The sequence below is a fragment of the Gekko japonicus genome, unplaced genomic scaffold, assembly GCF_001447785.1.
Source record: "Gekko japonicus isolate JY-2015 unplaced genomic scaffold, Gekko_japonicus_V1.1 scaffold401, whole genome shotgun sequence".
Lineage (NCBI taxonomy): Eukaryota > Metazoa > Chordata > Lepidosauria > Squamata > Gekkonidae > Gekko > Gekko japonicus.
In genome coordinates this window covers 333,451-345,555 of record NW_015165841.1, presented here as the reverse complement: position 1 = coordinate 345,555, position 12,105 = coordinate 333,451, and the positions used below count along the sequence as shown (strand labels likewise).

The 12,105-nt window shown below is 43.1% G+C and overlaps 1 protein-coding gene across 1 annotated transcript in view; it reads left to right on the top strand.

Moving 5' to 3' along the window:
• Positions 1–315: 315 nt before the first annotated feature.
• Positions 316–12,105, top strand: part of LYPLAL1 (lysophospholipase-like 1) — a 25,844-nt gene continuing 14,054 nt past the window's right edge. Inside the window, exons 1-2 of the mRNA XM_015411001.1 lie at positions 316–403; positions 3,594–3,693. Of these exons, the coding sequence (XP_015266487.1) occupies positions 319–403; positions 3,594–3,693 (185 nt within the window). The 5' untranslated portion in view covers positions 316–318. The remainder of the gene's footprint in view (positions 404–3,593; positions 3,694–12,105) is intronic.

Below are 12,105 nucleotides of genomic sequence, written 5' to 3'. Positions count from 1 at the left end.
ACGTCATTTTCCTCCTTGCTAACTAACGTGAATCTCCAGGCTTCGGGGATCTGAATGTACATATCCAAACGTAACGTTTCTACAGATCGGGCGTCTTCCCACTTACAACGCCTTTCCACTTGCAATCCCTCACCCGTCCCTACAATCGACCGACAACGCGCCTGCCCTTCCGGTGCAACCACTTCCAAGCCCAGCCCCACAGAGGCGGGTCCGCTGTCTGTCTTGTTAAGTGAAGCTCCCGCCCTCTTCCTGGTGCGCCGGTGCTGCGAGCTGCTGTAGCCGCCCCCTTTCCTTTCGCCAGAAGAAGCAGCAGGCTGGATGGCGGTTCACGGCGCGCTGCAGAGAAGCGTAGTGGCCCCCACGGGAAGGCATTCCGCCTCAGTCATCTTTCTCCACGGTTCAGGTGGATGCTTCTGATGGTCGCAGAGTGGGCTGCAGGGGATCGCCAATAAGGAGACCTGCTTGCTCTTTAGCGAGCGGCTCCCATTTCAGAGAAAACGCGCTGCAGCAGTGAGCGAAGAGGGCGAAGTTCCCCCTGGGAGGGTTTCTGGGATGGCGAGGGGGTTGGGTTAGCCTCCTCTCTGTGCAGGAACGAGCCGGCCTGGAAGTTTGCCCCATCATCTCTGTTGGGCATGTGTGTGCACTATTGTTTCTGTTGAGGTGACTGACCTGGGGAAACTCACTTTGAAGCTTCTTCACAATATGAGATGTGCAAATTACATGGAAACCTCCCCCACCCTTTTCTCATATTATTTCCAGTAAGCCAATGTGTCAGTCAGTTACGACAAACAGCAGAAACAAAAAGGCTTGTGGCATCTGAAAGACTAATATGCATCTGATGTCTGCCTTGTGAATGCTCACTATACAATACATTTGTTAAAGCAACCACACAACTCCTTTCTCTGATATTACAGATGGATGTTTTAATAGAATTTCCAGTTGTCCAGAAAGAAAATGGCTTGCCTTGCTTTTATGCTTCTAACAATTGTAGGAGTCAGTATGTGACAGCTTGGAAGATAAATATGTTGAACCCAGGGCCGGCCGGAGGTGTTACTGAGACCTAGGCAAGGCCAGCTTGGGGTGCCCGCACCCCCAGGCGATGCTAACCTCCCTGTGGGGCCTAGAGACTGAGGGGGAGGGGAGGGTGCCGCCATCACCCCTGCAGGCGAGCGTCACCCGGGGGGGGGGGTTGAAGAGTTTTAAGAGTGCAGCTCCCCGGCCCTCCTCCTCCATCGCCGCCAGCGCCCTGCAGGAGAGCCACCGGTGGTGGTCCCTGGCCTGGCGGCAGTGTCAAGAAGGGCACGGAGGGGGGAAGGCACAGTTCGGTGCCAGCTGCAGCCTGCAGAAAGGACATCCCAGGAGCGGGGTGGTTTGACGAGCCCGCGCCGATGTTTTCCCCTCAAATGGCTGTGCCCCGCCCCCAGCGTGCCCGGCGTCATGACGTCACTTCCCTGTGACATGCACGCGGGGGTGGGGTTTCCCCCGGGGCCCGATTCCGCAGGGGCGGAAATCGGGCCTCCAAAGCGGGGGGAAATCCGTGCACTCAACCACTACACCAAACTGGCATTTGAGGGTAAAGCACATGGGCAGAAAAATCACCACACTGTGGCCACATCTCCTTTCACCCCTTCTGTAGCTGTCACCCGGTCTCCAGCGGGCTTCTTAGTTGGAAGACAAACAAGGGTGTGGGACATAATGTGAGGGAAACGGCAACAGGTGGAAGCCATTTTTGGGCCATCGTGGCCCAAGCAGGTTTGTAGTCCACCTAGATAAAGCCTTTGTGACAGGTCAGGTTTGCTCCTCAGCTTAGCAGCTGAGAAGCAGATAGGGTTGCCAAGCTGCGGCGGGGGATCCGCACGTCTTCACAGGATCCCTGCCGCGGGGGACAGCGGTACGCGTTGCACCACCGTCGCCAGGATGTGACGCTACGCGTTGCTCTGGCAACGGGACTCCAAACAGGCCCGTTGCCAGAGCGACGCGTAGCGTCACATCCTGGCGACGGCGGTGCAACGCGTATTGCTGTCCCCCGCGACAGGGATCCTGTGAAGACGTGAGGATCCCCCACCGCGGCTTGGCAGCCCTAGATAGAGCATACAAAGCATTCTAAAAGCAGCTGCATCACATAGCTATACAACAATGCCAGCTGTTTTCTTTTCAGTCCCTTTCCCAATAATTGCTAGTGTAGAGGTTGCCCTTTTCAGTGCCAGCACAGTAATGATAATGGACTAGAAGTACCAAAAGAGACGGCATATTAGAGGTGCTTCCATGCTTGGTTTCTGTAGTGTTTCAAAGACCAGGGAGGGTGGAGTGTACAAGCATGTGATCACAGAGGACACCTTGGGAAGACTATAGTGTCTGAGCAGCTTTTCAATGCCTTTGGACATTTTTGGTTCTCAGACCACAAGTATGTTAAAATTGTTGTTTATCAGCAAGTGCTGTGCTTACAATTATTGAACCTGTGGCACCCAAGTAGGTGAGCTAGATCAAAGCCTTTTAAATGTGGTTTCAAATAACATTTTTTTAAAGTGTGAACACTTATTTGAGCTTATAGCACTGTAAAGTTGTTTAAAATGTTTTTACTACCCTAGTGCAAACTCAGCTTGTTTTTTTTAAGGGATAATTTTTCGTAGAAATTAGAACCACCAGAAGTGCCAGTTCCTGAGCAGTGACAACACCTGTTGCTTAAAAGCTCCAGGGCAGCTGAGACTTGCTTCACAAATGATTTCTCTCCTGCTTCAGTGTTCCCGCCCTTCTTCCCTAACTCCTGCTGCTGTGTGGATTCCTGCTTGCTACAGCAGATGAGGGAAGAGGGTAGGAAAAAGGACTGCTGCAGAATTGGGGGAAGGATCTTAAAGCAGCAGGAACTGTCTCCAAATCTGAAGCTGGCAGCCCCAATCAGATAGATCAAAATGGGTGTTTGTGTTTGTCTGTAGCAGTAGAAAGTGAGCAGTGACTCACAAAAGTTCATACCCTGCCACAATTTTTGTTAGTCTTTAAGGTGCTACTGGGCTCTTGCTCTTTTCTACAGCCCCTATCGGAATTACTCATGACTCATGTCACCTCACGCTTACTTTTAAAAAGTAAATGTGCAGATCGGCAAGCAGGATAGGAAAGCATACTAGGGCAAGGGCATCTTGCACTTATTAATGTGCTTTGAGTAGCTCCATTTAGCGCTTCTTATCAGTTATTAAATTGCAGGTTGAACATCCCCAAGAGTGTTTGATGTAACTTGACTTCCTCTCTCTGTTCCATTATTTTTCAATGTACTTACATTGCGAAGAATTTTTAAAGAAGTTTTAGTTTTACCAGTTCATGAAATTAGTTGCATTAGAGTTACAGTGAAATCTCGAAGTCCACTGAAGCCATTGAATGGGGTAACTCTGCTTATGGATCCTACAGAACTCTTCTGCTAATTGTGGTGTTTTACTCTGGCACAGGTGGTTCTTTGGGGGTTGCAAAGGGCAAAAAAGTTCTTCGGGATTCAGCCCTTGCTTTCTATCTGAGATGTACAATAATATTTAAAGTATAGGCCAAGTTTTTGGCATTGTATAAATGGACAACTGATGCAGACTTTATATTTCTGTATTGCTCAGGTGATACTGGCCAAGGAATAAGAGCCTGGATCAAGCAAGTTTTGAATCAAGATTTGTCTTTCCAGCATATAAAAGTCCTTTATCCAACAGCTCCTGCCAGGTACTCTGTAGTATTTTTTCATGCTAGTCTTGAATTGCTCTTTACCTGTAATAATTACTTAGATTGTAAAGAACTATGATAAGTAACACTCCTAAGAAGCTTTGAGCACAGTGGGATAATAACATAAATGTTTGCAGTGCTCATTTGTGTTATGAGTCAGTCCCCCTTGCCCTGAATTTATTATTACTTTCACAATTGAAAGCAAGATATGTTTTGAGCAACCTTTGTGCAACTTTTGGACTTTTACAGCCACAATTCATTGTGCATACTCCAAGCTGATTATTTCATCCTCTTTGTTGGTATAAATAAAATTCTCTCATTGTTGAAAATAACTCATGATTTGTGTAAATGGGGTTTTTAAAAAATCCTAAACATTGCAAACTTTACAGTGCACCTGCTAGTTTTCAAGTGGCACTGAAAAGATGCGTATGTATTTTTTAAAAAATGCCGGCCAGTTTAGAAAGTTCAGTAAAGCAGTTCTTCAGGTGTTTACAGCTGCTGCTTGTAACTAGCAGTCCACTGATGAAGACGGGATATCTCAAACATGAAATAAGATCCTATGTTCTGGGTAGTAGAATTCTCATTCAGAGACAATATCATCAGTGGATAGGTGGAAAAAATCTTTTGTATTATTGGCTAGACTAGAGTAAACGGAGAACAGATAGAGCAAGCTGATGTGCATTTAATGAAGACTGAATCCACAGATTCCAACTTTTGAAAGTGTACCCTAATTCTGATTCACTCTAACTCTATAGAAAAGAGTAAGGGTCCAGTAGCACCTTAAAGACTTAACAAAATTTGTGGTAAGGTATGAGCTTTTGGGAGTCACTGCTCTCTTATTCAGGTATGCTTTTTTGGTGCGTTTGCTAATGGTGTGTTTGCTAATGCCCCGCTCTCACTGCAGCTCACCTGGTTTACCACATGTTGTTTGGGGGCAGGGTGTCCAGACACCCATGGGGGGGGGGCACAATTTTGAGTGTCAAAGAAGACTGCAGCAGGAGGAGGGAGGTAGGAAAGTTGGCATTGCAGCTCTGCTCATATTGTATAGGATCCAAGACTTTATTCTCAAGTCATGATGTCGCAAAACAAATCTAGAATGATTTAAGTTGCTGGTCTTCATCTGGCAGATGTGGGCTGTGTGCTAAGGTGGGATGTTATCTTCCTTTTGGTGTGTAAAGCACAGGATATAGCAACCATGCTGAAGCCAAGTAGGTCTGAATTTAGTCAGCACTTCCACAGGAGACTGCCAGGAAACATATGCCACTTTGAGTTCTGTAGAAGGAAAGCAGGCTATTAATGTTGTAAGTAAATAATGCCTTTTTAAAGTTTTTAAAGTTAAGGCTTCTTAAAGGAAGAGGAAAGATTAAAAAGAGGAGGAAGGAATCAAACTCAGGAAGTGGAGAAGATCAAAGACCAAAAAAAAAGTTGGCCCCATGATCCTGGATTTAAATGTGCTTCTGGGCCTAAAAAGGCTACAGACTGCAGCAGGCCAAAGTAAATGGACAGAATAGACATAGCGTTATTCAAATTCTGTGTGTTCTGTCAATTATTTTTAGAAAACACATCAGTGTGTTTACTAAAGATGATGATTAGATGGCATTGCATTTTTAGCTGACAAAGATTGTAAGGCTGTTTCACAAGATTAAATAGTTGAAGATTACTATAAAGTTATTTCTTATAGCTTTGTTTGTGGTTCTTCACAACAATCTGGCTATAAATAATGTGATTGGAGATTGTATTAGCCTTGTACTTAATAGGTAAAATGAAAACAAAGTAGATGTAAGCTTAAGTAATTAAAGATGGAAATATTTGGTGAAATGTGCAAAGAGTTGGCATTTTCTGAAAAGTTCTGATAGGTTTTTCTCCCCAGTTCAAGTCTTGTTATTGGCCCTCCAGAGTAACGGCCACTGTGTGCAATAGGATGCTGGGCTAGATGGACCAATCGTTTCATCAGCAGCCTTCTTATGGTTCTATAAGATGAGACTTTTGATCTTCATGTAGGAGATGAGATTTCTTTTTTTTAATTGCTTACTTTAAAATTTTTTTATAATATAAGGGTTACAGGGGAAAAAGAGATAGGGAAAACAGATCAAAATATAATTACCAAAAAACCTATTATGAGGGCAATTTTACAAAAATTAAAGACCTTCCTTCTTCACAATTTTTATGTATATGTAACAAAGTATATGATATAATAGCTTAACATGTCTTTAACAAGATACATATGGCATAATGGCATGAGTATAGCTTAAAATATATATGACTTATTAACTTAAAAACTTATATTTTTATTTTTGTCTTCTCAATCTTATTATATAATATAACAGATTACATCATAGAAATTTTTATAAGATTTCACAGAACAGTTTGTTACAATAAGCAACAGTTTGTTATAATAAACAACATGTATTACACTTTTCATTTCATATTAAAACTGTCTCATAGTATTATCGTTTACTATTAAACCTTTCAGATATATTACTAAAGAAATTAGTTATAATAGTTATAGAAAACTCGCCAATTATTTTCAAATTCATTTTTTGGTCTGTAGGAGATCAGATATCAAATGCATGCCAGATTCCCCAGTTGTACAATGGGTCAGTTATTACAGGGCTGTTGTATCTGCCTATAAAAAGGTATGCAGCATGAAATTAGCACATTAATTAATTGTGAGAGTGAATGAACTAAAGGTTGTAAGAGCCCCAGCCCAACTTTACATGCCATACATATGGTAGAGATAATTATAAATGTAATTTATAATGTATGTAATTTATTTCAAGATTTAAAAAAACTAAAAAGTTTGTAAAATGTTTCAATTGTAGTGATTTTTTTTTAAAAAAACTTTAGTATCAGCTCATGAGGAAAGAGACTAAATTTCCGTGTTTCCTACAGTACCTGCTGTCAATTTGCTAGTAGTTGGCAATGGCCTATGTGTGCGTGTGTATTATTACAAAACTCTCTTTGACTATGACACTATTAGGGTTTTATTAAGGCTGTTGGAAAAGCAAATTTAATGCAAAAGAAAACTATCAGAAACAGCACTAAAATTTGCTACCAAATAAATGCTTAATATAGAGCATACCAGCTGCTGCACAAACACTAGATCTGTGGTTCCTAACTTGTGGGCCCCTGGGAGGCTAGGGAGTTACTGCATGGGGTCCATTAATCCATCCAGCTTGGGCAGGTTTACACCTTGTCATATTTGTGCCTCTCTCCCCAGTCTCACCTCCACTGCAGCCATGACCCCCTCCCCCGTTGGTCCAGCTGGGCTTAATCCACCAGCCAGCATGGATTCTCCTCCTCAATTGGGTCCGCCTGCACCAAGCCACCTGAAAGCAGTCATTATCATTTCATCCTTAGCCAGAGGCCCCCAAGGGTGTACCAGGCTGGTCTGGGCTGCTTGTCTACATGGCCAGGAGAATCACTCCTCATGAGAGTCTTAGGTGGCGCTTATTGGCTCCCATTGCGCACTGCCCCTTGTCTCCAGTGACAGTTGGAAATACCTGTGCATTGAACACAGTTGCTTTAAGGAGCAGCTGTTTGGCTGACAGCTTTCTTGTAGGCCGGTTGGTTAGCTTCCCCAGCTCCTCCCACATCTCTGCCAGCCTGGAAAAGCCAAGAGATGCATCAGGCAGCTGTCATGGGCCAGGAGCTTCACTGGGACAGAGTGTCTCCCTCACAACCACCCCAGGGCAGCTCAGTAAACTTATATTGGAATAAATGTTGTTATTAAGGTGCTGTTTTGCAGAGAAAGGCAATGGCAAACCACCTCTGTTTCTCACTTTCCATGAAAGCCCCAAGGTGTCACTGGACAGCATCCCCTGTCTCATGAAATGACTCAGTATAATAAATAGTATATTGCAAAGAACGCGAAGTGTTGATCCCCTAATTTACCTGCTCTTACATGGGCAGTGACGTCATCCCAGGGAAGGGAGTTAGGACATACAAGAATTTTCTGGTGCAGGCCACCTGCTGCTACTCCCAGATGTATCAGCATTGTCCAGAAAGCACAGGTTGATCCCTAATCCTGAAACTAACTGAGCAAAGGCAAAGGTGGAGGGAATGAGGGAGGCTGTCCTGCAGTTCATAAAAATGTTCCTAAAATGTTTTGGAAACATCTATCCATCCAGCATCCTTTAGAGTTTAAGAGTAAAGTATGCCTCCAGTTTTCATCCAAAAAGTTTGTTAATCTGTCTCAGATATCTAAATTTTGGCAAATAGAACGTGATCTCATTCTGGGCTTTATCAACAGAAGTATAGTGTCCAGATCACATGAAGTGATGGTATCACTTTACTTTGCTCTGATTAGACCTCACCTAGAGTATTGTGTTCAGTTTTGGGCACCACAATTTAAGAAGGATGTAGACAAGCTGGAACATGTCCAGAGGAGGGCAAACAAGATGGTAAGGGATCTGGAGACCAAGTCCTATGAGGAAAGGTTGAAGGAGCTGGGTATGTTTAGCCTGGAGAGGAGACGACTGAGAGCTGGTATGATAACCATCTTCAAGTACTTGAAGGGCTGTCATATAGAGGATGGTGCAGAGTTGTTTTCTGTTGCTCCAGAAGGTTGGACCAGAACCAACGGGTTGAAATTAAATCAGAAGAGTTTTCAGCTAAAAATTAGGAAAAGGTTCCTGACAGAGTGGTTCCTCAATGGAACAGGCTTCCTTGGGAGGTGGTGGGCTCTCCTTCTTTGGAGGTTTTCAGACAGAGGCTAGATGGCCATCTGACAGCAATGCTGATTCTGTGAACTTAGGCAGATCATGTAAGAGAGGGCAGGAAGGGTTATATCAGTGCTTAGTTCTTGTGACCCTTTCTTACACGCCTGGAGAAATGCTGATCACTTGGGGGTCAGGGAGCAATTTTTCTCCAGGAAAATGGAACTGTGAGCAAACTGACATGTACTCAGGATGTATAGCAGTAGTGCTTATTTATTAAACTTAGCATAGTTGCCCAAATGGCCAACATTTTTATAACCCCTGACATTTGGAGCATCCTCCTTGTGTGTGTTAAGAGCACACAAATGTATCCGAATAAAATTACATTATTAGGGTACACTTCCTTTTGTAAACCAAGGTCCAGTATTTGGTATTAGAATGGGGAGGTTCCTAGAAATAAAGCAGGTGAAAAATAGAATTAAAGTCTAAACCTTTATTTAGAAAAATAGATCAAGAAAAGCAGGAGGCACTTAGAGAGCTGCAGGCTCATTCTCTCTCACACACAAACGCACACATCCATACATACAGCAAATCTTATACCCTAGATAACCTAACACCTAAGCAATAAAACACACACAATAAAGAGGACAGATAAAAACGCACAAGTCTGTCTGATGCAGTGAGCAGGTCCTGAGGGTCTGTGGTGGAAGGAGAAGGAAGAAGCAGGGCATACTGATGTTTTCCCACATGAGCTCTCATGCCTTCCCCCTTTCGTCAGCTTAGGAGGGGTTACCTTCTCCAATCAATAATGCTGCCTTGAACAAGGTCATGTTTTGAAGATCATCTAATGACAGCTCCCATTGAAGAATATCAGCTGACCATTCTGGGCCAATGACCTAATGAAGTAATGGTCAGCCAGTAGCCAAAATAGCACTGGTTAATCTGATGTCATGCTGCTGGGCACAGTAGGTATGTTAGGGCTCTTTGTTTATATGAAAGAGAAAATTAAGAGGTGCATTTTCAAAGTTCTAGAAAGTACTTTGAAGCATAGTTGTGGCCAAATAACTAACCCATTGATAGAAATCAAGGTTTGTGTTTGAATGAGTCATTGAATTACCTACTATGTAAAAATAACCACATCAGCTTTCAGTTGTTAACAGGTAACTTTTTAAAACTTTAATTATTGTGATTTAAATATGCTGTTACTTAAGGTGGGGCTTTAAAAATACCATCAGCTGCCACATATGAACAAGTGGTTTGAAAGTAAATGGTGTTTTTCCTCCACCCTTTGAGTCTGCATGGCTGCAGCTTTAAATACTGTTTTAGTGGCTGTTAGTGTGACTTTAAATATTTGTTCTCTGTTGAATGTCTGAATCTGAACAGAATACTGCCCATTTTCTCCTGCCGTTTTCTTCCTAAACAGAAAGTGATAGTTTAAATTGGCATTGTAGCAGCTAATGTGGTCAAGTTAAAGTTATGTAGTCTCAACTTTTTGAAATAAGTATACCCTACCTTTTAATGCTTCTCTTCAAAAAATCTAGGTCAAAGAACCTTTGCTTTATGTAGCATTTCCTTCTCACAGTTCTTCCCACTGTAAATCCAAAATCAAACTTTGAATAAATTGGTGCTGTGCATTCATGCTTCAGCAATCATCAGATAACTGGGTGCTTCTGTTACGCATTTTGTGAAGAAGTTTGCCTTTTACATTTAAATAAATATCTGTGGAGCCCTGAAAAATGGCTTTGTATATTAGTGCAAAACTGTTTCTGAGCTTTCAGTGACTTCCTTCTCAGAATAGGTCTCTTATTTGACTACAGCACAAAATCACCAGTCAGTTTGGCACCATTTAAATATGCTGGCGGGAGCCTTGTTGATCATAGCTGAGGTAGATCAGTAAAATTATGGCAGGGGATGTGCAACACAGAGTGCCCACCCAGACTCTCAAGCAAATGTTTTATTAATTTGTCGGTTTCAGTGTTCATATCTTTATTCACCAACTTCAAACCATGCAGTTGTGTATGATTAAAATCTGTATGGGTGAATAAAAGTACATCAAAGATTCTCTTTATTCAGACTACATAAAATGAGATGAAATGGGATACCCTCCTGTATCATGTATCTCTTGGCTTTTGGTCAGCTGCGGGTATCCTGATGGGCACATTTAAGGAGTCTGTAAGCATGTTTTTGGAACAAGTGTATGATAACAAATTCAGTGGGCAACTAGTAACTTGCCTCCACCACAGATGCCTCTGATATTAGTGCTTTTCTCCAGCTGTGATAAACTGTAGTCTAGTTTTCTGTGGCTTGTTCATTGTGTGGTGTAGGCCGTTACAATCTATGTTGGTGGCATGATAGAACTTGGCAGCCTGTTTTAATGTAACACGTAGGATAAGAGGACATAGTAACATTTTTCAATTGCAGAGGTTGTCAAGGAAGGAAAGAAGACAAAGACTGTGGGGAAAGCTCGCTACTGGGAAGGCATTTTTGTATTGTTCCGATGATCTTGTTAGGATTTGGAGAATTTAGTTTTTTGACGTTTTAGCAGAAAACGCTGCTGGTGAAATGTGGCGTATGTGCATCACCTTCACCCCCTGCCAGAGCCAATTTGCCACACAGCAGCCTCTTGGGGTGCCATATTGGCAGGGGCACCACTCGAGAGGAAGCAACAGGTTGCACCTGTCATCACTTCTGAGGCAAGGTTCAAGGTAGGCTGCAGTGTCTGTATGCAGTCTGCCTTGGAGTGGCATCAGGAGAAGCATGCACTCCTTTCTCATTGCTGCTGCTGCTTCCCCCAAGGTCCTTTGGGCTACAGAGAATCTCCACAGCCCCTTGGAGTCAGAGCAGCGCGCAAAATTAAGAGCTGGCAGGGGTTCATGGAAGGAGCCCCCCCCCCATGGGCCACTACTGCCTAGCTCTAATGCACTGCATTAGAGACTCTCTGTAGCTCCTTGGAGTTGGAACAGCATGAATTGTGGGCCTGCAAAAAAAAAAATGAATTTAGCCAAGCCTGTCCCCTCCTCATTATGAATGGACCTTTTCAGTATCCATATGGAACTTGTTAACCCCTAGTTCTTCAACACATCTTTCAGTGATGCTAATATAGTCTGAGAGTTAAAGTCTCTGTTGCAGCAAGCTTAGTGATTTCCTTGATTTGGATATACAAATCTGTTTGGATGGGCTTGAGCTTCAGGGACATTGTAGGCTGGAAAAGTTCCCTTAGTTTGGAGGTAGCAGCCATTTCTCATACCCAACTCTCAGTACAACATGCAGCTGATAAGAGACCATTGCCGGTCAAAATGTGTAAATATGATTGGAAACCAGGACAGCTGACTGAAACAATCTGTCAGGAGTTATTTCAAGATTTTGTTGGAGGTTTTAGAGCTAAGCATATTGCAGTTTTTCCCTTTATGTAGAAATGAGTTGTTTCTAGTGTTTGCATCAGCATAATCCCAGAAGGCAGGATTATTCTTAGCTGAATTCTTAGACTCTTTGCTTGGAGTCTGGTTCATGCATGCATGCTCAGCACTAGACTGCAGCATCAATTGTTGTTTGCATGTTAGAATGGACAGTCAGCGCCACATGCCGTGCTTTTATATCCTTTCACACATTCCTTTGCCAGTCATCAGATTTACACCCGTCAACAAAGCAGGTGATGATCATCCAGCTTTTATGGAAAACAGAAATGGTTCATAGTAGTGAAGTATTGCCGTACCCACAGGTATTCCTGGAGCCAGGGTCTTGGCTTCAACCATTT